The sequence below is a fragment of the Heterodontus francisci genome, chromosome 8 (genome assembly GCF_036365525.1).
Source record: "Heterodontus francisci isolate sHetFra1 chromosome 8, sHetFra1.hap1, whole genome shotgun sequence".
Lineage (NCBI taxonomy): Eukaryota > Metazoa > Chordata > Chondrichthyes > Heterodontiformes > Heterodontidae > Heterodontus > Heterodontus francisci.
In genome coordinates this window covers 23,367,951-23,395,854 of record NC_090378.1, presented here as the reverse complement: position 1 = coordinate 23,395,854, position 27,904 = coordinate 23,367,951, and the positions used below count along the sequence as shown (strand labels likewise).

At 42.8% G+C, this 27,904-nt stretch overlaps 1 protein-coding gene across 1 annotated transcript; it reads right to left on the bottom strand.

The window, feature by feature from the left end:
- Positions 1-410: 410 nt before the first annotated feature.
- On the bottom strand, positions 411-18,291 carry LOC137372696 (large ribosomal subunit protein uL18A). Its single transcript, XM_068036801.1, has 8 exons — positions 18,183-18,291; positions 14,926-14,995; positions 14,694-14,809; positions 14,407-14,541; positions 7,088-7,290; positions 6,337-6,514; positions 3,660-3,748; positions 411-591 (listed from the first exon to the last, which is right to left on the bottom strand). The coding sequence occupies exons 1-8, from the start codon at positions 18,183-18,185 to the stop codon at positions 492-494; spliced, it is 894 nt and encodes a 297-aa protein (XP_067892902.1). The 5' UTR covers positions 18,186-18,291; the 3' UTR covers positions 411-491.
- Positions 18,292-27,904: the final 9,613 nt, after the last annotated feature.

The following is a 27,904-nucleotide window of genomic DNA, read 5'->3' as shown; positions in this document are numbered from 1 at the left end:
TGCAGGCGTACTCCTAGAGTTTAGACAGCTGAGATCTCCCCAGCAGAAGTATTTGCTCGCAGGATTATCTGAAGCTGAATTGCACCCCAGTGATCTTTATGCCCAAGTACAATTAAAAGAAAAGGCAGCACTGGCAAGAAGAAACCTACAGTTCACTCTACACCTGGATTATTCTTAAGATGGCATTGTAAACTAGGCAAATGCTCCATCAGCAAAATCAACACACCCTTTTCTTGTGCAGAGGGATTCAAGGCAGCACAAGAATCTCCTGCCTGTCTTAAAATTGAAGTGGATCTCTGCTAGCTGCAACACGGGAGGGAGGGAAAAGACCTCTCACTGTAAGGTTAGTAAAACTCAAATTAAGTGCAGTTTCCTTTCCCTTCATATTTAATCAACACAAACAGAAGCAATTTTGTTCTTTAAATTTATTTGCGCTAAGTTTATATGGATTATCAGATTTATTTTTTTCAACAATGGCTGGAGGCAACCTTTCAACTGTCGTCACTCCGTTCCTGTGCCCTGAGGAAGCTGGCCTTCTTTTGAGCAATACGATCCTTTCTCTGTTCCAATGACAGCTTGGGACGGTTCCACCTACAAAATGAGCAAAATAGTTACTAAGTTTGTCACTATAAATTACACAAACAGAAAATCAACAGCCAGTGCACAACACTGCATTCCATTAACTCAACGAGCTTCAACCAAACAGTACTTACACAGCTTTATCACTGAGTTCAAATGTAAGTGATGACAGTACTTGGTTTTGTTTTTAATTTCATTGCTTTAGGTAGCACTCAAATAGCCTGTACATACAACTTATAGCTCATCTGGATTATGAAATCATGATTTATATTTGAATTTGTTTTAAAACAAAAATCCTGTTATTAATACTCTGCTTCTACCCAGAGTTGGTTACAGCAGTATAAAAGGTGAAGATGACAAGTAATAACTGAAAGGTTTTGATGATCTAGATGAACAAGCTACTAAATAAAATACAGGAAGGAAACTGAAAAGGATAAGTAAGGTTGGAAGAAAATCAGGTGCAAAGTTAACAATGTGAATGACATGCAAACTACTAAAGCTGGCAATGGTTATGTATAAAGCAAAGACAATAGAAAATGCAAGTATTAAAAACAGTAAAATAACAGCATGAATTGATAAAGCACCTTTAATGCAGGAAAAATAAGCCAAGCTGCTACCGCGCCAAAGGAGATGATATTTGGACAGGTGACTAAGTTTGGTCAGAGGTAGGTATAAGAAGCATGCCAAACGAGAGGTGGAGTAGTTTAGGGAGAGAATTTAGGGCTTTAAGGGCCTAGATGGCTTAACTCATAACTAACCCATAGGTTCAGGGACTACAGGAGATTACAAAAGGTGGGAGAATGGTTAAGTCATGAAGGGACTTCAAAAACAACTTTAAATTGGAGATAGTAGAGGACTTAATGCCAAAGTAGCTTACATGTGCATTAAGCTGATGGGTTGATGCGAGTTAGTAACCTGGCAGCAGAGTTTATGGAGGGTGGTAGGCCAGCCAGGCGAGCACTGGAACAATCAAGCTGGGAGGCCTTAAGGATTTGCTGAAGGTTAAAGTAACAGGCATGAACTGAGAGGTAAAGGCCTGCTACCCGACTCGAACCCGACGATACGTGTCGGGTTCAGGTCAGGTCCGGCTTTCGGGCTCGGGTCGGGCCGGACCGGACACACACGTTAAGTGCTCGACTGGTAAGTACTGAAATTAAAAAACTTACCTGAGGTGGGAGTCTGGGACGAAACTGAGTCTGCGCAGTGAGCAAGTGACATCACACATGCGCTGCAGCTTCCTGGAGGTTCCAAGTCTGAAGGTAAGTAAAGGGATGGGCAGGTTGGGCTCGGGCCAGGTTCTTTTTCCCAACCTGAGCAGGCCTTTACTGAGAGGGGCATCATTAAGGAAGTGCAAAGTAGGCAGTCTTGGTGGTGAGGCTTTGGTTTTCACCATATTTAACTGGAGCAAACTATGGCTCATTCAGGATTGGATGTCAAGTAAGACAGTGATGTGTCATTGTATACATGTGAAACCCAACACCATGACTTTGGATGATGTCAATGAGGGGCAGCAAGTAAATAAGGGTGGGTAGGTGCAGAGTGGATACTTGGGGAACTCCAATACTAGAGTGGGAAAAGAAGCCATTGCTGAAGAAATGGTAGCTACAGTGAAATAGGAACAGGATCAGGATGGGTGTTTAGGTGGTGGAACAATGAGCAATGGTACTGCAGATAAAATTATTCTTTTGAAAAGCAGGGAAGAGACGACATACATGGTGCTGACGATGAAGACAGGTGACAGCAGAAGCAACAGCCACCACTGCTGAGAAATTATAAACGCATCTCCTCCTCTGTTCAAAACAAGGGAAATAAATTCATGGCCGTGTTGACCTGTGTTTTTTTCTCTTTTTGGGCGGCACAGTGGCTAGCACTGCAGCCCACAGCTCCAACGACCCGGGTTCGATTCTGGGTACTGCCTGTGTGGAGTTTGCAAGTTCTCCCTGTGACTGCGTGGGTTTCCGCTGGGTGCTCCGGTTCCTCCCACAGCCAAAGACTTGCAGGTTGATAGGTAAATTGACCATTGTAAATTGCCCCTCGCGTAGGTAGGTGGTAGGAGAATTGTGGGGATGTGGTAGGGAATATGGGATTAATGTAGGATTAGTATAAAATGGGTGGGTTGATGGTCGGCACAGACTCGGTGGGCCGAAGGGCCTGTTTCAGTGCTGTATCTCTAAATAAATATGTTGATTTTTATTTATGATCTGCATCTACAGGCTTTTGCCCTCCCTCTCACCTGTGTTCTATTTTCTTGCATCAGCATTTCCCATGACCTTTAATTAAAGCTACTAGTGCATACTTTTAATGTATTTTCTTTGCTTGCCTCACTAACATCTGTCATCTAACCGTTGGCAAGCTATTAACGTCATGTCTGCAACTTCAGAATGTTTCTTCACTCTTTTTAACCGTACTAAAATATTTTATGTTCATTTCTGATGAAAGGTTACACCCATCATCTTAAACTCTCTAAGATATTTCAGGACCTAATGTGTACTTTGTTTAGTCTTTTAAAGTAGATCATTACAAGCAAGCAACACATAGGTTACTCGAGCCTTCTTTCTACCCTTAGTGGGTTCACATTGATGAAATCATGATCTATCTGACACAGCAGTGGCCGAATTTCATTTACTCGTTACGAGCAGTTACAGTTGTGGGGGAAAATTTGTTTAAGTGAACACTAGAGAACAATTTGGCTTCAGCCACCAGTAACTTTTCCACCTTTTAGTAAGCAGCTAGAGCTTTGCAACAGCCAACTGACTGAAGTACAAGAGAGCTGCTGAGGCTCACTGATCTGCATGCAGCAAGAGTCAACACCTTAAGGGTGCCCACAGTCGAAACTGGTACACTAATGTGGTTTTAACCACCAGCAAAACAAGCATATTTTTTTACTTTTTCATTTATAAAATTTGCACTCTTCCAATTACCATGAGAGTTCCTTTTAGCCTAATCTAAAAGAAATCTAACATTTAGCTGCAAGATCACACCTTATCCTAAAATAAGGGTTTTTCTTTGATTCAATTAAGATTAAAGACTGCATTTTATTTGTTAAGGTCATTAGTGAGCACAGTATGTGTGTACAATACCTCTTTTTCTTGACTTCTTTCTTGGGCTTCTTCTCATGAACAGGGTTTTCTCTAATAGCAGCATGAGCTTTCTTGTACAAATCTTCTATCTGTGAAAATAACAAAAAACTTGCACCATGATTAAAGATTTCATTCATGAACACACCTTCAGCTTTCATAAATTATCACTTTCCCAAATCTAATCAGTTTTTAAAATTCACTTAGACTATGGGCATCACAAACAAAGCCAGAGTTTATTATCCAGAGAATGCGGTAATGTGACTTCTTGAATAACTGCAGTTGTATTTCCATTTTATCTTTAATATTTTGTCATATGAAGATATTGTTTTCTTCATTCTCTTCTCTACTCATTGGTTATGAACTTGACCCTCATCAGTTAATTAACTAATGCAGTTGATGTGGTGTATATGGACTTCCAAAGGATGTTTGATACAAGTGATAATAGATTCTTCAGCAAAGTTGAAGCCCATGAAATAAAAAAACAAGTGGCAACATGGATAGGAAGTTGGCTGAGTGATAAGAAACAGTGTAGTGGTGAACGGTTATTTTCCAGACTGAAGGAAGGTTACAGTGGGATTCCCCAGGAATCCTGCTTTTTAAAAAAATCTATATCAATGACTTAGGCTTGGGTGTACAGGGCACAACTTCAAAATTTGTCGATGACACTAAACTTGGAAGTATGGTGAATTGAGAGCTAGATAGTGATAGACTTCAAGTGGACACATAGCAGATGCAATTTAATGCAGAGAAGTGGAAAGTGATACATTTTGTTAGGAAGTACAGGGAGAAGCTATATAAACCAAGGGCTACAATTCCAACAGAGGTACAGGAAAAGAGAGACCTGTGGGTATATGTGCACAAATTGTTGAAGATAGGAGGGCAGGCTGAGAAAGGGGTTAAAAAGATGTACAGATCCAGAGCTTTATAAAGAGAGGACAAAAGCAAGGACGTTCGGATGAACCTTCATAAAACACTGATTTGGCCTCAATTGAAGTACTGCGTTCTAATTCTGGAGCACCGCACTTGAGGTGGTGAAGGCTTTAGAGAGGGTACAGAAAAAAATGAGAATGGTTGCAGGGATTAGGGACTTCAGTTACGTAGATAGGTTAGATAAGCTGGGGTCATTCCCCTTATCGGAGGAGATTGAGATTTGATAAGAGTCATTCAAAATCATGAAATGTCGAGACAAAGTAGAGAACCAGATTTCAAGAGATTGGTTCTTTTATAAAAGATGACAAGAGCAACCTTTTGACACAGTGAGTGGTTACGATCTGGAATACACTGCCTGAGAGGGTGGCGGAGGCAGACTCAATTGTGGCTTTCAAAAGGGAATTCAACAAATACCTGAAGAGAGAAAATTTGCAGGGCTGCAAGGAGTGGGACTAGCTAAATTGCTCTTGCATGGAGCCAGCATGGATATGAATGGCCACCTTCTATACTAAAGCCATTCTATGAAATCTTCTCCAAGTACATTCTATTAAACCATTATAATAGAATATAGTTGACCATCCAACCCACAAAACGACTGCTATAAACTTGAACAATTGAGGGGGGGAAAATAACCAACCCCTTCCTCCCAGTTGCAGCAGTAACAACTTTGCCTCTGCCCTGCCACCCCACCACTTGGCCAGATGAACAATGCGAACTCTGTTCCATCCCCTCTCGATCATGTCAGGTCCAGCCCATTTAATTCTTAATTGAACTGCTTCCCACAAGCTACTACGGTCCAGCCTTCCTCGTAACGTGCAAAAAAGAGCAGAAATGTTGTCAGAAGCTGAACAGGATCATTTGCAACCTTGGCATCCTATCTGACTGAGATCAGCTAGACTACCTACCTCACCTCCATAACAGTGCTGCTGAAAACCTCATCTGTGTCTTTGTTACCTCTCGACTCTATTCCAATGTGCTCCTGAATGGCCTTCCATCTTTCACCCTCCATTAACTTGAAATCATCCAAAACTCTACGGCCCGTATTCTAACTTGCATCAAGTCCTATTCACCCAACATCCCTGTGTTCGCTAATCAACACTGGCTTCTAGTCCAACAACAAATTTCAAAATTCTCATCCTTGTTTTCCCAATCACTGTAGGGCTTTGCCCCTTCCTATCCCTATTAGCTCCTCCAACCTGACAACCGTCCAACATTTTTTGTGCTCCTCCAATTCTAGTCCGTTGCACAGTCTGATTTTAAGTGCTCCACCGTGCCTTCAATTGCTTAGGTCCGAAGCTATGGCATTCCTTCCCTTAAACACCCCCATCTCCTTAAACCTCTCTCTTTGACCAAGCTTTTGGTCACTTATACCAACATCTCTTTATATGCCTCGATGTCAAATTTTACTCTGTTAATGGATGGATTTTAAATAGCTAACAATGTAGAATAATTGAATGTAAACTTTAATTTCCCAAATTCATATGTTTTATAGGATTCTGAACATGTAACTACCACTAAATTTATTTAATCAACCAAACACCTGAAAAGAACCTCAGAACACATTTACCTTTATTTTACCATCTAGTTTTTCCAGATGTAAGAATATTCAGATAAGACCATGTTCTTTACATTTCCCCCACATGCTCCTAATCACGCACCCTGGGTTACAAACACCAATTTCTAGACAGTTCAACTGAGTTTGGTGTGCACTTATTAACCAAAAAAAAGTAAGATTACAATTCTTTACCATGTCAGCTGTGACTCCATGTTTGATGTACTGAGAAAACTGCTTCTTAAAGGAATCCTCGTCCTCATCCATCAGGTAGCGCATATACTCTGCTATATTCACCCCAAAGATGTGTTTACGATGGACTTCAGGATTGAATTCCTTGCTCTCAGAGTCATAACCAGGGAATCGTTTGGTGCTAGGAAATTAAAATGCATCAGTGTATTTAGTATTTCACTTACGTTTTTTGTTTTATGGAAGTTAGCTGCTTTCAGTCCAGTCTTTAAATAAAATTTACATCAAGTGCAAAGAATAATTGAAATGAGCTCGCTCAAAATTATATCATGAAGCAGCTAAAAGAAAGTAAATAACACAAAACTATAGTTATAGAAATACAAGTATGAAATTGAGTTGTGTTATTTTCATATTTATAAAAACAGAGACGCAGACATGATTCAGGTTACTTGCTAATATTGTTTCTATCAACCACTTGGCACGACCGATCCAAGATTTTGTTCCAGTTAGATTGTGCCTCATTTTGAAGGCATAGTCAAGGGCAGGAATTAGCAGTTATGGATACAATCCCCTATATGCAACTATACTTTCACACATCAATTCTAAAAAGACACCGTCAAAAGCCTTGTTTTTTTCCCCCAAGTTTGCACTGTTCAGTACAATTCAACATCAAGCATCACATTACAAAATTAAAGCCTGAAATAATGAAATGTCACCAAAACCAAAATCAGACACATTGCCTGAACATCTCCCATACCTGTGTGGAATAGACAGGCCACCGTCGACTGCACCTTTCAAAGCTCCAAAAACTTTGTTGCCTGTGGTGGTTCTGGCAAGCCCAGAATCCAGGTAGCAGGTGAAAGCACTAGGCTTCCCATCAATGCTTTCCACATTATATTCATCACCAGTCACCTCCACCTGACCCTCATAGGTCTTGTCTAACCCAAATTTGTTCAGCAGCTTTTTAAAAGAAATGAGACAAAAAAAAACTGTTACAGGTCTTATCTCATTAAAAGCAAATCCAAAATAACCAGCATTACTCAATGTTGTCTTGTCCACAATCAGGCTTCAGCATTCATAATTTAGCAACATCTATTTATATATTTTGGATAGCTACATTACAATGTACAAGTTTCATGTGAATCATGTAGTGAAATCTTTTTCATCAAAATCCCTGTAGATAAGGCAAGCAGTGTGAGAAGGGACACAGTGGGTTGGAGCACTGCCCTTTCATCATGAGTACCAGAGGCAAGGTGGGGAGAAGAGATATTTGGTTCAGAGACTGGGGTTAAGACATGTTGATGCAGAGTTGAGGATGCTTCATTCTACATGTACCCCATGTAGTCAATTGGACATGAAAGTGCTTTATGGTGACATTAGTACCTAAAACAAGCTATTCTTCTTCTTTGGCCTCCTTGTCTCTAGAGACAATGGGTAAGTGCCTGGAGGTGGTCAGTGGTTTGTGAAGCAGCGCTGGAGTGGCTATAAAGGCCAATTCTAGAGTGACAGACTCTTCCACAGGTGCTGCAGATAAAATTGGTTGTCAGGGCTGTTACGCAATTGGCTCTCCCCTTGCGCTTCTGTCTTTTTTCCTGCCAACTGCTAACTCTCTTCGACTCGCCACACTTTAGCCCCGCCTTTATGGCTGCCCACCAGCCCTGGCAATCACTGGCAACTGACTCCCACGACTTGTGATCAATGTCACAGGACTTCATGTCGTGTTTGCAGACGTCTTTAAAGCGGAGACATGGACAGCCGGTGGGTCTGATACCAGTGGCGAGCTCGCTATACAATGTGTCCCTGGGGATCCTGCCATCTTCCATGCGGCTCACATGGCCAAGCCATTGCAAGCGCCGCTGGCTCAGTAGGGTGTATAAGCTGGGGATGTTGGCCGCTTCGAGGACTTCTCTGTTGGAGATATGGTCCTGCCACCTGATGCCAAGGATTCTCCGGCGGCAGCGAAGATGGAATGAATTGAGACGTTGCTCTTGGCTGACATACGTTGTCCAGGCCTCGCTGGCGTAGAGCAAGGTACGGAGGACACAGGCTTGATACACTCGGACTTTTGTGTTCCGTGTCAGTGCGCCATTTTCCCACACTCTCTTGGCCAGTCTGGACATAGCAGTGGAAGCCTTTCCCATGCGCTTGTTGATTTCTGCATCGAGAAACAGGTTACTGATGATAGTTGAGCCTAGGTAGGTGAACTCTTGAACCACTTCCAGAGCATGGTCACCGATATTGATGGATGGAGCATTTCTGACATCCTGTCCCATGATGCTAGTTTTCGAGGCTGATGGTTAGGCCAAATTCATTGCAGGCAGCCGCAAATCTGTCGATGAGACTCTGCAGACACTCTTCAGTGTGAGATGTTAATGCAGCATCGTCAGCAAAGAGGAGTTCCCTGATGAGGACTTTCCGTACTTTGGTCTTGGACATGAAAGTGCTTTACGGTGACATTAGTACCTAAAACAAGCTATTATCACACAATATTCATCAAACACATAAAGGAAATTATCTGCAGATGCTTCATTTTGTGTCAAAAGCCCAAATTAACGAAAATTCATGTAGTTTTGATATAAAAGAATGTAACAAGATTACAGCAAAACTTAGATATTGAACTTCAGCACCAGTGAGACATGCCCCAGGAGCAGAGTCTTGATCCTGAATGGGAAAACAGGAGCCCAAGCCTCAACCTTGTAGCCAATTGCATTTCCTCCCACTCATCTTACCTGGTCAAGGCAGAAGCAGACTGTTTTTGCGACAGTGGCTTCCCATTCGACCTTGAGCTGACCTTCTGCTCGCATATACTCTCCATGCTAAAACCCACCTACTTCCACCTCCGTGACGCCATCCAATTCCACACCTCCCTCAACCCATTTGCCACTGAAAACCTTGCATGTGCAAGGACTCAACTATCCCAGTCTCTTCTGGCTGGCTTTCCATTCTCCACCCTCTCTAAAATTCTCTTCACCCAATCCTATGCTCCACGATGTCCAGCTTACCAATCATCCAGTCCTTGCTGACATACTCACACTCCCACTCACCGGCTCCTCAAATTCAGAATATTATTCCTCCTGCTGAAATCCCTTTTCGGGCTTGCCCATCTCCATAACTTCCTACAGCCTTACAACCCCAAAGAGGGATTTATGAATTCTTGCCACCCACCCTTTCCCCAGGTCCAGGGGAAAGTGCGTGTCTCAACCCTCCAAGAACCTCATCCCTGCCTTGGGTTTTGTAGCCCAGATCTAAGAGGCAATCCTGTGCTGGAGCAGAGCCTGGAACCAAGAGGAAGTCGAGCAGTAATTCACACATTGCTCAGGGTTTGGCCTGGTAGACAGTACCATTAGGCTACGTGAAGTTCAATGAGGCTTCTGCAGAATTCATGCTGCACTTGGTGCCCCGAGCACTGCGCCATATTTGAATATGCTGGCTAGGGCCCCCCCCTAGCCTGTGCGTTGATTCGCCCCTGTACAACACCACCCACTCCCGCAAAACCACTGAAGTCTACATTCCTGATTCTGGCCTTTCATGCTTCTCCCTCCATCACTGATGGTTGTTCCTTGAACTGTATTGGCTCCACAGGCCTGAATCCCCTCCCTAACACTCTCAGCCTCTCCCGTCCCTCTTTTCTTTATAGATCCTCTTGGCTGAAGCTTTTGGTCAGCGTCCAAATAGCTCCTCCTACATCTGTGTCTATTTGTGTCTGATTATACTTCTGTGAAGCACCTTGGGATGTCTTTCAACGTTAAAAGCGCTACATAAATACAAATTATTGTCGTTCATGCCAGTGGTGGTTCAGATGATTTCAGGTTGAAAAGGTCAGATCTTGTGACTAAAAGCTCCTGTATATATTTAATTACTGCAATAGAAAGAAGGACTTGCATTTATATAGCGCCTTTCACGATCTCAGGATGTCCCAAAGTGCTTTACATCCAATGAAGTACTTTTCATGTGTAGCCACTGCTGTAATGTAGAAAAATAAGCCAATGCAAAGACCATTGTAAAACTTTACATCCAAAACCTCATTTTGTAATCTATTAAGAATAAAATACATCACCTGTAGCTTACCACATCTAAAAAAGAAATGTGGTTAACAGCCATTAAAATCAAAGTATTAAAAGTTCTACATCTTTCATATAAAGAACCTTAACTAAGGAAATTATCAATCATATACAGCATAAAGGCAGGCCATTCAGCCCATTGTATCCATACCGGCTCTCCACAGAGCAATCCAGTTAGTCCCACTTCCCCACTCAATCCCCATAACCCTGCAAGTTTACTTCCTTCAAGTGCCATCCAATTTCCTTTTGAAATCATTGATCATCTCCGCTTCCACCACCCTCGTGGGTAGCAAGTTCCAAGCCATTATCACTTGCATAAAAAGGTTTCTTACATTCCCCCTGCATCTCTTGCTCAAAACCTTTAATCTATCTCCCCTAGTCCTTGTACCATCAGTTAATGAGAACAGTTTTTCTAACATATCTAAGCCCGACATAATCTTATACACCTCTATCAAATTTCCTCTCAAATCTCCTTTACTCCAGGGAGAACCCCAGCTTTTCCCACCTAACCTTGTAACTAAAATCCCCCATCCCTAGAACCATTCTGGTAAATCACATCTTCTCTGCACCCTCTCAAGGACCCTCACATACTTCCTAAAGTGTTGTGACCAGAACTGGACAAAATACTCTAAGTGGGGCCTCAGCAGAGCTTTGTAAAGGTTCAGCTGCCTTCCCTGCTTTTGTACCCTATGCCTCTATTTATGACATCCAAGATCCCATATGCTAACGACTCTCTCAATATGTCCTGCCACCTTCAAAGATCTATGTACATGCGCCCCAGGTCCCTCTGTTCCTGCACACTCTTTAGAATTGCGCTGTTAAGTCTATATTGCCTCATCCTATCCCTTCTGCCAAAATGCATCACCTCACAATCTGCCACCTGTCTGCCCATTCTGCAAGCCTATCTATATCCTGTTGCAGGCAGTTCGTATCATTCACACTGTTTGCCACTCCTCGAAATTTGGTATCATTAGCAAATTTTGAAATTCTACCCTGTATTCCAAGATCCAAGACACTTATAATAAAAGCAAAATACTGTGGATGCTGGAAACTTGAAATAAAAACAAGAAATGCTGGAACCACTCAGCAGGTCTGGCAGCATCTGTGGAAAGAGAAGCAGAGTTAATGTTTCGGGTCAGTTCCGAAGAAGGGTCACTGACCCGAAACGTTAACTCTGCTTCTCTTTCCACAGATGCTGCCAGACCTGCTGAGTGGTTCCAGCATTTCTTGTTTTTATTATCCAAGACACTTATATCTAGCAACAAAAAAAGCAGTGGTCCTAGCACTGACCCTGGGGAACACCAATGTCAACCATCCTCCAGTCTGAAAAACAATTTTTTTTTTTGAAGAGATATAGCACTGAAACAGGCCCTTCGGCCCACCGAGTCTGTGCCGACCAAGAACCACCCATTTATATTAACCCTACAGTAATCCCATATTCCCTACCACCTACCTACACTAGGGGCAATTTACAATGGCCAATTTACCTGGGCTGCGTTTGCTGACAACGCAATCACTAGGTGGCGCAGTACTTGCACATGCGCAAATGCCGGCTCTTCAACTGAAACGTCAGTGTCTGCGACGTTCAGGCAGCTGCCACGATTAAAGATGGCGCCGCTCAATTTATCACAGGAAATGCTTATGGCTAGATCGTTCTAGCAAACTAACCTTACATTAAGTTGGATGGAAGTCCAGTAATATGCAACTATGTAGTTATAGCATACTAACTGTAATCCTCAGATCCATTTAATATTCCAGTAATCCTTTTAAATACCAAAGGAATTTTATGATTGAAATTCCATTGGAAGATAGTGAATTGGCACCCCGATCGATGGACAGGAAAATCAGGCAGAGTATAATATGTGCTGCCAATTCGTTATTGTGATTCGTTTATATAACTGACCAGGATTGATTTCAGACGAACGCAGCTACTAGCTCCCACTAAAGGCCTGCTCAAGTCATGAAAAAGAACCCGACCGATCCACAACGGACCCGGACCCGAGCCCAACCCGGCCCAAGTCCCTCCAATTTTGCCCCAAGCCTGACCCGACCTCGGCCCCAATTCGACCCGACCCAACCATCCCTTTACTTACCTTCCGACTCGGAACCTCCAGGAAGCTGCAGCACATGCGTAATGACGTCATAGTGACGTCACTCGCTCACTGCGCAGGATCAGTTTCGTCCCAGACTCCCAGCTTAGGCAAGTTTTTAATTACATTACTTACCGGCAGAGTATTTACCGTCTATGTCCGCCACGACCCCGAAAGCCAGACCTGGAAAAGGGGCCCGACCCTGACACGTTGTCGGGTTCCGCTGGGTTCGGGTCGGGTAGTAGGCCTTTAGCTCCTGCCCCACTGGCCGCTCTCCCACTTTCACAACTTGCTTTCTCCCCCTCCTCCCCACCGGCCACTTCCTCTCCTCAGCCGCTCGCTCTAAACCTCGCTGCTCCCCCTCATTCCCCTGCCTGATTGTTCCCCGCTCATCGGAACCCCGCTCTCCGGCTGCTTGCACCCCGCTTCCCCCCACTCCAGCTGTTAGTTGTAGGTCACATCGTTCCCTCCTCTCGGCCATTTGCTCCCACGTTTGATTGGTCTCCATACGCTGCCCGAAGAAGCAAGGGGCGATGGGGTGATGTAGGAGCTAGTGGCCAAGAGGAGGGAGCGGTGCGGCCCAGAGCTATCAGATTGTGGTGTGTGTGTGGGTGGGGGGGGGGGGGGGGGGGGAGGAGAGGGAAAGCAGGGAGCGAGCGGGTTGGCGCAAAGCGAGGAACAAATTGGCGGGGGGGGGGGGAGCAGCAAGATCTGGAGCGAGCAGGCCGGGGGCGGGGGGTGGTTGGGGGGAGGAGCAGCAAGTGGGCTAGGAACGGGTAACTAAGTTGGGGGGAGCAAGTGGTAGGGATCAAGCTCCAGCCTCAAAGTCTCCCATTCAGCTGCTCCCTCCAGCCGCGTGGGGCACTGCATACCCGCTGATGCTTTATTGACCAGGCGCAGATACGCGATGACGTTGGCGCTGTGCGGTGACATCATCCAGCGCATACTCCACTTAGCCCTGGCAAGATGTAGCTGCGTATGTGCTCAGCTTGGCGCACTCTGACGATGTCAGTGGGCCACTGCACTGTCAGGAATCCCTTTGTTCCTAAAAATCCATAAAGACAACATCCACTGCAATGCCTTCATCAAAACATTCAACAAAGTGATTCTTGGCAATGCAGCCGGCGGGTGACGTCATCCGACTGCGCCAACCTGAGCACATGCGCAAAAGGGCTCCTGTTCTCTGCGTGTGCACGGCGCTCCGCATTGCCAGGACCGGTTGGCGCATGCGCAGATGACGTCATCGCATACGCAGGACAGCAAGCGGAGAAGCAGGGAAAGAGTGGGTTTGGGAGTGGGGAGAGAGCGGACGAAGACCTTGATGGCAGCGGGTGTGCTCTCCTTCTCCACACCCCGCCCGATCTCTGGCAATTCCTCCCCCCACCTGATCTCTCCGGCCATTGTGTGCTGCCATGTGTTTACGTTGCTTTGGTGTGATTATTTGAGCAGCGCCATCTTTAGTTCTGGCAGTTGCCTGAACATCGCTGACTGTAATGTTTTAGTTGAACAGGCTGCATTTGCACATGTGCCTGTGTAGCGCCACCTAGTGGTTGCATTGTCAGCAAATGCAGCCAAAATTCAATTAGTCAAGCATGATCTGCCTTTTACAAATCTGTGCTGGATATCCTTAATTATCTCAAACCTCTTCAAATGTTTGTTGATTCTTTTCCCTGATTGATTGTTTCTAAAATATTATCAACACTGATGTTAAACTATTGGTCTTTAGTTACTAGGGCTGTTATCTGCCTTTTTGAGTAAGGGTGTCTCATTTGCCACTCTCCAATCCTCTGGCACCTCCCCCATATCTTGGGAAGATTGGAAGATAATGGAAAATTGTCCTAACAAGTATAACTGACCATCTCAGAAATAATTTGCAACAGCCTTAAAATCATACTAGTAAAAATCCAGGAAGCTTCGCAACTTACCCTGCGGGCAAGAAGCAGACCAGTGCAATAAGACGCAGCATAGTTTGTAAGCCCAACTTTTATGCCATACTTGGGTAATTCATGGCCATAGGCAGCACATACAATTATATCGCCCTCAATTTTAGCATACGCAATCTGTAAAATAAGAAACCATCATTTTGTAGTGCATTTATGTAGAATGGCGTTTGACTTGCACATTGTGAAAAATAGAAATACACAATAATGTAATTGCTTTCTGATAATAACCTTCTTTTAACAGAGAGAGATTATTAATGCAAGTCCTTTACCTGGCATATGATGTCCCGGTTGGTGAATCGTACAATCATCCGATACTTGGGAGTGTTGTACTTGTTCTTATCTTGTACCACCAAGCGTTTTCGTGCAAAGTAATCAGTCTTTCCCTCTGAAAATGGGAGAAAGAACATTTTAGAATACTGTCCCACCACTGAATGTAGGAACTCTGCATATTAAAATACAGCTTTGAAAAGTAGGGGCTAACAGATTCCCCTATTAACTTGCCTCTCCTTCTCCTAAACTTCACTTGGTACCGCTTGAAGTACGCCTTGCTTTTCACAACTTTAACAAATCCCTATGGTTGGAGGAGAAAGAATAAGTTAGTGTTATAAGAACTTAATGTATAAGATAAAGGTATCTAAAAATCTACTTTAGTACTTGCCAAAGTGTCACATATCCAAGCTGTTTCATAAACCCTGTCACTCTTATACTGATGCCAATTTTACTAGATCAAAATTCCATGAAGGATGGATACAAACAATACAAACGTACAGCACCAATGCTCAGGACTCCACTAATTTACATGAACAAAGCCATGTGCACCCTAATAACAATAGGGTTAAAAAGTAATTAACTGTTGTAGCTACAGCAGGTTAAGTCCATTCCACACGTGTCCATTCACCATCTTTTGCATTCAGCCAATTAGATTGCTGCTCACTGTGCTGTTGGGAAGCATGTACAAAGATTTCCACAAACGTGCACTTATGCATACTTTACCTAACCAACTCGCTCTGAAATGCTATATTTCCAACAAGTTATCAAAGTCACCCAAACTCTCATTTATCATATTTGAATGATAAACAATTTGGTCAACTAAAAGTAGTTTGGAGATGCCAGCTAAAAGTTAGTGAAGCCTGCACAAGGTAAAAACTGCATCTGTACCCAATCTCAACAGCTCGGAATAATACAAAGAATTTTTATCCTATACTTCAGAGGCCAGTTGTCAAAGTTAGCAACAAATCAGGCCCAAAGGTATGGTACAAGAGTTTTGAGATGGCAGGGGGGAAAAGAGAGTCTGGATTTACAATTTCAAGAGGCTAGTCTTGTTGCAAAGAATGGTAATGATCTCTCTACATTTGCGTTGGGTATTTCCACACATTTGCAACATTAATATCCTCAGTCTCATCAATTTCATTTGCTAAGGAACAAAAATAAATATTAGCACTAAACAAGAGAAAATTAACCTTTGTAGAAAAAGATCTGACATCTGATAAGCCTCAATCTGAAAACACATGATGCGAAATAAAATCGAAATGTCAAAGGAAGTTCTTTTTTCATTGGCTACTTTCACTTTTGCAAACACCATTAGTACAAGTTACATAGGACAGTCATGGTTTAAAATAAAAATGAATAATTGCTCACACAAGACTGTTTTAACTATATGTATGGCATTATTGAAAATTGTGTATTGTCAGAATAACTGCATTTATCAAGAGGAGCAGACTGTAGGAAGGCAATTTCAGCCAGAATCAGTTGTTGGATGTCTTAAGGTTTGAATAAATATTGGTCGACTTGAGTTTTTTTTTGCTTCCGGTTAATTAGATGTTTCCCATTTGATCACTTTTGGGAGTAAGAGTTCAGTGCAGATTGAAATATTGCCCAGAAGCTGTTACCAAAAAGGCAAGTTTTGAGGGTCTCAAAGGAGAGAAAGGTAGAGAGACAGACATGTTTAGGGAGGGAATTCCAGAGCCTAAACAAAGCTTAGTGGCACCAATATGCAAGACTCTTGCAAACTCTAACATTTTCTCTCTCCTCCAATTAAGATAAAGGGCCCAACCCAAGTCACCTATCTGACAACCAACACCTCTGCACAGCACAAACCACACCCTACAAATTAAAAGCAATGCTCCTCTATTTAAACAACAACTGTTTTGGTAGAATACTCAATACAGATACTCTGTACCCAGTAATATTTAAATTAGATCTTCATACTTTCAATGGATCTTCATCTTAAATCTGATGTTGAGAATATTGATACTTTTTTAGATTTTATGGTAGTTTCCAACTATTTTCAGGAAGCTGGATAACACAAGCCTCAGCTAATAGGGTCACTGATTCAAATGGCTTCAGTAGTAGAATAGATTTCCACATTTACAGCCTTGTCTGGTGAATTATCTGAGACAGTAGGTTACGGATACATCAGCAATGCAGCCAGTGTGCAATTTTCCCACTGTCACCTGCACTTTTAAGTGTAAGCCATGCGAACTGCTTGAAAATGAAATTTTGGGTCATGATTAAGGATTTTTATTGTAGCAAAAGCTAAATGCAGACCTGGTCTCGCACATTTCCATTCCTGTATTTTCCCAGTATATTTGGGAAAATGTTACTTGTTAAATGGATATGGTAGTGTAGTGGTTATGTTGTTGGACTAGTAATCCAGAAGCCTGGATTAATGTTCCAGAGAACGCAAGTTCCAATCCAGACACTGCAATCAGAATTTTAATTTCATAAACCAGAAGTAAAAAGTTAAAATCAGTAAAAGTGACCATGAAGCTGTTGAATTGTAAAAACCCAACTGGTTCACTAATGCCCTCTAAAGAAGGAAACCCACTGTCCTTACCCAATATGGCCTATGTGACTCCAGTTCTTAACAAGTCATTCAGTTGTATCAAACTGCTTAGATATGGGTAATACTAGCCTTGCCAAGGATGCCCACATACCAGAATAAATAAAGCCGTACCAACACTGCACCTCCATTAACAGCAAGAAATTATTACTGCAGATTCAGAAAGTGTATCCCTCCTCTTTGAATCTTACATTATACTAGATAAACTACCCTCAAAATATTCCGTTTCAAGCCCTCACCATTTAAAGTAATTTGATAGATTATATTGCACGAATTGCATAACACTTAATAAAACTGCAGAACACACAGCGTCTGTTCCCCTGTATCAAACTCTATTATATATATATATATATATATATATATTACATTTAGCTTTAAACAATCTGATAGTTTAACAAACTGAAGCAATGGGTAAATCAAAAAAAATATAGTGTCTTTATAAAAGTTAGGGATTGGCAATAAAAGCCAGCGAAGCCCACATTTTGAGAGTAAAAAAGTGAACTTGAAATTCTTTAAAAGTTGGTACCAAACGACAAATCAGATCATTAACTTTTTTGGGCAGTACAGCCCGAGGCCTAAGTTCATCACAGATCACCCCAGGTCAAGCATCTATCTCACACCAAGTGATTTAACCCAGTGTGCAATTATTGCACAAAATAAAAAAAAACACCCATTTAGTCCAGAACATTTGGGTTATTCACGATTTTCTTCACCGACTGCAATGCATTGCACTGAAGCTGTGCCTCATCAACTACCCCAATGGCCACGTTGAGAACAGAGACATCAGTAGCTAAAGCTGCCGACAATCCAACGCCATCCTTTGCAACACAACATATTATTCGCTTTCTGAACGATCCGTGCGATCAATGCAGCTGTTAACTACCAGAATCGACATTTCTTTTGGGGAACTACCAACCATTTTTTGTGGACTTCACCCTCTATCACCCGGGACCCAGGCAATTTTCTCGGGCAGGCAGATTCCGCCGAACTTGGAAAAGGCCGCTCATAGTGCGCATGTGCAGTATGTAGACAGTTGCTGTTGTAAAGTGCTGCCAGGAAGATCCTCGCTGCTTCATCAAGTCTGCACCGAAAAGACCACAGCGCTACCTGTCGTATGGGAAGACGATCAACAGCTCAATGCAAAGAAACACACCCTTCACATAATCGAAGCATCTGAAAAGATAGGTCCAAGGTGCAAAAAAAACGGATCTACACCTGAAATATTTAGACATGACACCAAATTGGGAGATGTAGTCAATACTGAGGAAGACTGCAACAAATTGCATGAATGAATTTGCAGAATGGGCATGTAATTGACAAATTAATTTCAATATTGCCATGTGAGCCACATGGAAGATGGCAGGATCCCCAAGGACACATTGTGCAGCGAGCTCGTCACTGGTATCAGACCCACCAGCCATCCATGTCTCCGCTTTAAAGACGTCTGCAAACGCGACATGAAGTCCTGTGACATTGATCACAAGTCGTGGGAGTCAGTTGCCAGTGATTGCCAGAGCTCGCGGACAGCCATAAAAGCGGGGCTAAAGTGTGGCGAGTCGAAGAGACTTAGCAGTTGGCAGGAAAAAAGACAGAAGCGCAAGGGGAGAGCCAACTGTGTAACAGCCCCGACAACCAATTTTATCTGCAGCACCTGTGGAAGAGTCTGTCACTCTAGAATTGGCCTTTATAGCCACTCCAGGCGCTGCTTCACAAACCACTGACCACCTCCAGGCTCTTACCCATTGTCTCTCAAGACAAGGAGGCCAAAGAAGAAGAATTTCAATATAGATAGGCGCTGCATTTTGGTAGAAAGAATAAAGAAGCCACATATCCTTGGAAAATGAGTATAAATAGGGCAGAAGAGCAAAGGTATCTAGGGGTAGAAGGACACAAATCACTAAAAGTAGCAAAATTGGTTAATAAGGTCATAAAAAGCAAACAAAGCACTGGGGTTCATTCCTTGAGGGACAGAGCTGAAAAGCCGAGAAGTCATATTAACAGACTGGAGGAAGGTTTATAGTGGGGTTCCCCAGGGGTCAGTGTTGGGAACCCTGCTTTTCTTGATTTATATTAATGATTTGGACTTGGTTGTACAGAGCACAATTTCAACATTTGCAGATGACACAAAACTTGGAAGTATTGTGAACTGTGAGGAGGATAGTGATAAACCTCAAGAGCACATGGACTGGTGGAATGAGCAGAAAAGTGGCTGATGAAATTTAGTGCAGGAAAAAGTGTGAAGTGATTCACTTAGGTAGAAAGAATGAGAAGAGTCAATATAAATTAAAGGGTACAATTCTAAAGGGGATGAAAGAGCAGAGAGACCTGTAGGTATGTGTGCACAACTCATTTAAGGTTGCAGGGCTGGTTGAAAAAGCAGTTGATAAAGCATATGGGATCCTGGGCATTACAAATAGGAGCATATCATACAAAAACAAGTAAGTTATGATCAACCTGTATAAAACACTGGTTCAACCTCAAATGGAGTATTTCTGGGCACCACACTTTCAGAAGAATGTTAAGGCATTGGAAAGGGTGCAGAAAAGATTCATGGGAATGGTTCCAGGGATGAGGAACTTCAGTTACGTGGATAGATTCGAGAAGCTGGGGCTGTTCTCCTTGGAGAAGCGATTAAGATGAGATTTGATAGAGGTGTTCAAAATCATGAAGGTTCTGGACAGAGTTGATAGGGAGAAACTTTTTCCATTGGTCAGTCCCAGAGGACACTGATTTAAGGTGATTAGCAAAAGAAGCAACAGTGACATGAGGAAAAAACTTTTTTCTGCGAAGAGTGGTTAGGATCTGGAATGCACGGCCTGACAGTGTATTGGAGGCAAATTCAATCAAGGTCTTCAAAAGAGAACTGGATGTCATACTTCATGCAGGCTCCCCACTCGCCAAGAATGAGGCATATTAATTTTGCCACTTGAACATTAAATTTCAAATTGTTGCTGGGAGGAAGAGAAGATCTGTTACAAGGACTGCCACACCTTGGCTGGAAATAGAACATTTACATACAAACAGACATTGAAGGCAGGAAAGCACATTCCATTCCCTGCTAAGATGATACAATACACAGAGCCAAGATGTGGTCAGACCAGTTAGTCGCATGACTAACCTGCTTGACAACCTGGGGGTTTCTGAATTGTACAGTTTGAACTGAGAGCCTGCAGAAAGCAGAATGCTCCTGGACTGAAGAAGACCTCCTGTCTGTCTGCCTGCTCCCATCTCTTTCTCACAAGCCTCTGAAAACGCATGAACCCCAAGAGAGAAAAGTCTCCTACAGTAAACAAGGTTTCAGAAGAATGGGGCCCCAATGAAAAGCAAGATCTACCTACAATCAAGGACTCGACTGTGAGCTCGAAGAACCGTAACAACAACTCTTCAGATATTGCCTCAAATTTTTCCACTTTATTTTTTCTTCTGTTTTTTGTCTCTATTTTCATGTGTGTATCATGTATGCATGCTAGCATGGGCACGTCATGTATCTGTAGGCATTAATCAAATTAGAGTTTAAGTTTAATAAATTTCAACTTTTCTTCTTTAAACCTAAGAAAGCCTGTTTTGCTGGTTTCTTTGCCTTATAAATGGAAAGTGATGAACAAGTATTCACCAAGGGGGAGCTAAAAACATGGTGTGTTTAAAATTAAACCCTGTTACAATAAGACCAGGTGAAGGCTGAAAGGGAACCCCAAACCTCTTTCTCACCTGGTCGTAACACATACCCAGTAAAGACATATATTCCTAACTTTTAAGATATGAACTTTATTCAATGTGGGCTCTTTGAAGTTGACTTTTCCTTTGAAAAAATGGACAATGTGCTGCAAAGATGGCCGTCGAAGGTCCGATGAGCTGACCCGTGTATTCAAAAACTGCCTCAAAAGGACAAAAGGATACATTCCAGACTAGGAGGTGTTGACTACACACATCCTGAAACAATCAAGAGTCATTCCTGAATTGAATGGGTTTTTTCTGATACAAAGAAGGTGTGAAGTACCCACATTATAACAGAATGGTACCCATCCAGACATCAAACGTACATCTGGTCCATTGTATGGTCACACCAGGAAAAAGGCCATGTCAACTGACAGAAATGCTAATGTGATGGATTTTGACCTTAAAAGGTAGCCCTCTGGAGAAAGAGGACAGATCACAACAACATCACAGAAAGTTGTCCAGTGAGAGGCTGTGGAAAGAAATCCAGCCAAAATATGGAAGGAGCCCTGCTGCTAATTCTGCACTTCAACTCGTTGTAGCAGAGAACTGAAAGTGACGACCATCTCCGGTCTGAAGTCTTAACCACCAGAACATCCGCAACACATCAACAAGTTCAAGGCTACAAACACACAGGCCTGTACCTTCAAAAGAGGCCGACCTCCTGAGAAAATTCAACAGGTTTACCGTAAACCACGAATACCTACCTCACTTTAAACCTCTTACCCTTTTCCTCTCTATCTACCTATTCTTGTGTATGCGTGTGTGAGTAAATGCGTGTGTGAGTGAATGTGTGTGTGGGAAAGGTTGAGACCATTTCAGGAACTATGTAAAAATAAACAGTTATCTCTTTTTTTAACCTAAGAGAAAACCTGTCATTTGTCTGTTTATTTGACCATATAAACACTCAGGGGCTAACTCATAATTTTAAACAAAACATAGTTGTGGTGAGTAGGGAGGTGAACAGTGGAAACCATCCACACCCCCTACCACCTGTCTGTATCAGGGATAATTATTTGAAGAGAAAAAAATTGCAGGGCTAGGGGGAAAAGTTGGGAGAGTGGGACTAGGTGAGTTGCTTTTGCAGAGAACCATCGTGGACACAAAAGGCTGAATGACCTCCTTCTGTGCTGTAACCATTCTATGATTCTATGAATCTATAGAACCTTGGTTAAACTACACTTGGGGTACTAAGAACAATTCTGGTCTCCATATTATAAAAAGGATATAAAGGCACTGGAGAAGGTGCAAACAAGATATTGAAGGATGATACCAAGATTGAGAGGGTATAATTATCAGGAAAAACGGAATAGGCTGGGGCTATTTTCTTTAGAAAAAAAAAGCCGAAGGGGTAACCTGATAGTTGTCCTTAAGGTTACGAAAAGAAAGGTTTAATAGGGTAGAGATAGAGAAAAATTTTCCACTTGTGAAAAAGTCCAAAACTAGGGGCCATTATTATAAGATAGTCGTTGATTACTCCAATTGATTCAGGAGGAACTTCTTTACCCAAAGTATGGTTAGAATGTGGAATGCGCTACTGTAAGTAGTTGAGGCAACTAGCATAAATGCATTTAAGGGAATGCTAGATAAACACATGAAGGAAAAAGGAGTAGAAGGTTATGATGATAAGATTAGATGAATAGGGGTGGGAGGAGGCTAATGTGGAGCATAAATACTTGCATGGACCAGTTGGGCCAAATGGCTTGTTTCTGTGTCTGTAATTCTGTGTATCTTTTTCTTAAGATGCTGAGGGATTAAATGTGTACTTCCAGCATTTCATTTTCAGTCAGCTTGTCTCAGAAAAAGCACGCTCACCTGAGTCGGAAGGTTGGAATTCAAGCCCCACTCCAGCAACTTAAGTACTCAATGCAGACTGTGAATCAGTGGGGAGCACTCTTACCTCTCGGTTAGAAGGTTATGGATTGAAGCCCCACTCATTTGAGCACCTAATTCAGGCTGATTCTTCTATTCCTATATGACTGTGACAAAGGTACACTTTTCTTCCTCGTCCTTTTCAACCTTTCTGCAGTCTTTGACACTTTTGACCACACTATCCTCCTCTACTGTCATCCAGCTGGGTGGGACTGCGCCCACCTGGTTCCATTCTTATCTATCTAATCATAGCCAGAGAATCACTTACAATGGCTGATCGTCCTGCTCCTGCACCATTACCTCTGGTGTCCCCCAAGGATCTATTCTTGGCTTCCACCTATTTATTTTATTTTTTTTTATTTAGAGATACAACACTGAAACAGGCCCTTCGGCCCACCGAGTCTGTGCCAACCAAGAACCACCCATTTATACTAACCCTACAGTAATCCCATATTCCCTACCACCTACCTACACTAGGGGCAATTTATAATGGCCAATTTACCTATCACCTGCAAGTCTTTGGCTGTGGGAGGAAATCGGAGCACCCGGCGAAAACACATGCGGTCACAGGAAGAACTTGCAAACTCCGCACAGGCAGTACCCAGAATTGAACCCGGGTCCCTGGAGCTGTGAGGCTAACCACTGCGCCACTGTGCCGCCCTAATTTCTTGTCTATATGCTGCCCCTCAGCAACATCATCCTAAAGCATTAGTTTTCACATTTGTGCTGACAACACTCAGCTCTGTCTCACCACCACTTCTCTCTCTCAACACCTCTGCTCTTGCTAAATTATCAGACTGCCTATCTGACATCCAGTACTGGATGAGCAGAAATTTCCTCCAATTAATTATTGGGAAGACTGAAGCCATTGTTTTCGGTCCCTGCTCTAAACTCCATTCCCTAGCTACCAACTCTATTCCTCTCCCTTGCAACAGTCTGAGGTTAAGCTGGTCTGTTCCCAAACTTGGCATCGCATTTGACCCAGAGATAAGCTTCAGACCTCATATTCATGGCATCAGTAAGACCGCCTATTTCCATAACATTGCCTGACTTCACCCCGTCTCAGCTCATCTGCTGCTGAAACCCTCATTCATGCCTTTATTACCTCTAGACTTAACTATTTCAATGCAATCCTAGCTGGTCTCCCACATTCTACTCTCAGTAGACTCAAGGTCATCCACAACTCTGCTGCCTGTGTCTTAACTCCCGCCAAGGCTCATTCCCCTATCACCCCTGTGCTCCTTGACCTACATTGGCTCCTGGTCAAGCAATGTCTTGATTTTAAAATTCTCATTCTCATTTTCACATGCCTCCATGGCTTTGCCCTTCCCTATCTCTGTAATTTCCTCCACCCCCACAACCCTCCAAAATAAATTCTGGCTTGTTGTGCATCCCTGATTTTAATTGCTATACCATTGGTGGCTGGGCCTTCAGTTGCCTAGGCCCCAGGCTCTGGAATACTCTCCCTACATCTCTCTGTCTCTCCACCTCACTTTCCTCCTTTAAGATATTCCTTAAAACCTACCTCTTAGACCAGGCTTTTGGTCATCTGACCTAATATCTTCTTTTGTGGCTTAGTGTCATACTTTGTTTTATAATGCTCCTGTAAAGCATATTGGGACGTTTTATTATGTTAAAGGTGCTATATAAATGTAAGTTGTTGTTGGTGTAGCATAAGGACATGTAAGGGTTAATGCTGGAGACAGTGAAATCAACCCCTCCCACTATAAAGGTAATTATGTAACAGTCACATGGTAATGGGCTTTGGAAGAAGAGAGTGGCAGCATGAAAGATGCTAGCGAAGGAGACTTGAGGATAGTGTAAATAGTGCTGTGTAAATAATAAAAGCGTTATTAGTTGACCATATGCAGGCTCCAAGACTTTCTCACTAACACCCTCGCTACGCTACAACAACAACACATAATATGGTGGCACCAGTTAAAACAACTAGAAAGTATTGAAAATCACTTTACCTCATGAAATAGCACCAAGAGAACAGCAGATCTCACCGGCAGACTGCAACGAGCTCCAGAGCTGCTCTGTAGCCAAAGAAGACGTGGACAGTCAGTAAGTCAACCATGCAGGCTCTCAGATTACACCACAGTAGCGTGGTGGTCTGCACCAAAACATCCAGGTCCAGCGATCGGGTCCAAGTCCCAGCGCTGGGTGACGGGTCCAGGATTAGGTGAGAGAATTTTAAAAGGGGCCATTGTTGGATAACGGTGCACTGGGTTGAAAGAAACAGTGTCAGAGGTCGATCTCGGGCAAAAAGGCAACTCAGGAGTCTGGTGGAGTCGCCAGTCATTACTCAACCAGACCACGGAGAGAAAATGTGGGAAATCCCCAGAATGAGCACAAACACCTCCATTAAAGACAAAATGATTTGAAAGGGAAGGTGAACACCCTAAAAAGCCTAACAAAGCCTAGGAAAGCAAAATGGATCTGAACTTTGGAATGCTTGAAAGCTTCCATGATCAGGAAGGATCCAATCAGGTACCAAGTTGGTTCTTATGGAGAAAAAGATCCCTATGATTTAGGATTGCGACCCAATTCCACACTAAATCAGAAACAGAACAAATAAATAGCCTCTTATACTCCATGGGTGCAATTGCAAACGAGGTGATTATGAGGCAAGGGATAAATGAGACTTCTGATAAATTTGAGGATGTACTTCAAGCCTTTGACAAATATTTCAATTTACGCAGCAACAAAATTCTGGAAAAAGCAAAATTTAACAAGTGAATCTAGAAGATAGGGGTGAACAAAATAGAGTCATTCTGCAGGCTGAAGAGAAGCCTTAGATTAGAAAGAATCCATCGATTGTACAGTTCCTGAAGCCAAAGACAGAGAGGCAATCTGCAGAGAAGACACAGAGTTGAGAAGGTGCATGACACTGGAAACTGTGCCAGTGCTGTGGAGCCAGGAAGACCCACAGGATCAGTGTCCGACTAGTAAAGTGGAATGTTTCAACTGTAAAAAGACTGGGCATTATGGGAAAATGTGCCAGAGCAGGACCTCTTCACTCAAAATCGCAAAGCAAAAGACCTTCACACAAAGAGCAGTGAATGAAGTGCAGCAACTTCCAGCAGAAAAGGAACCAGGAGATTTCCTAGGAGAAATTAATGACCCAAATCAAGAATTTTGGACAGCAGACATCTACGCAAACGGACACCTAATGAATTTTAAACTGGACACAGGTGCAAGTGTCACAGTTCTGTCAGATCAAGAGCCATGGTTGATGAGACATTGCCTGCAACCGGTGGACACACAGTTGCACGGTCCAGGCGGGACTCAACTAAAAGTGAAGGGGAAGCTTCAAGGAACTCTCCAATATAGAGGGAGATAAATTATGAAAACCTTATACATCTTGCAAAACTCAGAATTTTCCCTCCTAAGCAGAAAGCGTGTTTAGACCTGCATCTGATCAAGAAGATTGAGGAAGTCAAACAGCCACAGGTAAACAGTTGCTTTCAAGCAGACTATCAAAGCTTTTCACAGGTCTTGGAAGATTCAAGACAGAGTATAGAATCACACTTAAAGAAAATGTCAGGCCAATGTGTATCTTCACACCCAGAAAGATATCTCATCCGTTGATGAACCAAGTTCAAGACCAGTTGGAAGAGATGACCAGACAGGGGGTCATTTCTCCAGTTACACAACCAATGGAGTGGTGTTCAGCCATGGTTTCTGTCCCAAAACAAAATGGAACTCTATGTATTTGTGTGGATTTAACGCAGCTTGGCAAAGCAGTAGCGCGGGAGATTCACCCAATGTCCACAGTGGATGATAGCTTAGCGAAATTGTCTCAGAGCACCACGTTTACCAAACTCAACGCCAATAGTGTGTTTTGGCAAGTACCCTTAGAAGAAACCTCAAGATTACTAACCACATTTATAACATCTTTCGGGAGGTTTTATGTCAATAGGTTACCATTTGGAATAACTTCCGCACTAGAGATCTTCCAAAGGTCTATGTCTAACATTTTTGAAGGGCTCAAAGGAGTTATTTGTCACATGGGTGACATCCTGATACATAGACATTCAGTAGAGGAACATGACCCAGAGTTCGAGCAGTTCTACAACGACTTCAAGGAGCAGGGCTAACTCTGAATGAGGTGTGAATTTTCGAAGACCTCAATTCGTTTCTTGGGACACATAGTAAGCAGTAAAGGTATAATAACAGATCCACAGAAGACATGAACCATTACAGAATTCCCTACTCCTACTTCCATTTAGCAGCTCCAAAAATTCCTGGGAATGGTGAATCAATTAGCCAAATTTCTACCTCATTTAGCGCAGGTGACAGAATCGCAAAGACAACTTCTCAGAAAAGATCAAGCGTGGTGTTGGAGTTCACACCAAGAACAAGCATGCCAAAAGATTAAAGAGATGCTCATATCACCGGACATCTTGGCACACTCTAAACCTACACTACCAACGACGATAGCAGCAGCCACCTCCTCTACTGTGTGAGAACATAAGAAATAGGTACAGGAGTAAGCCATTCAGCCCTTCGAACCCGCTCCGCCATTCAATAAGATCAAAGCTGATCTTCTACTTCAACACCATTTCCCTGCACTATCCCTATAGCCCTTGATGTTTTTAATATGTAGAAATCTATCGATCTCAGTCTTGAACATTTTTAAAAATTCATTCATGGGATGTGGGCGTCGCAGGCCAGGCCAGCATTTATTGCCCATCCCTAATTGCCCTTGAACTGAGTGGCTTGCTAGGCCATTTCGAGGGCATGTAAGAGTTAACCACATTGCTGTGGATCTGGAGTCACATGTAGGCCAGACCAGGTAAGGACAACAGATTTCCTTCCCTAAAGGACATTAGTGAACCAGATGGGTTTTTACAACAATCGACAATGGTTTCATGGCCATCATTAGACTAGCTTTAAATTCCAGATTTATTTAATTGAATTCAAATTCCACCTTCTGCTGTGGTGGGATTCAAACCCATGTCCCCAGAGCAATACCTGGGTCTCTGGGCTACTAGTCCAGTGACAATACCAGTACGCCACCGCCTCCCCTACATACTCAATGACTGA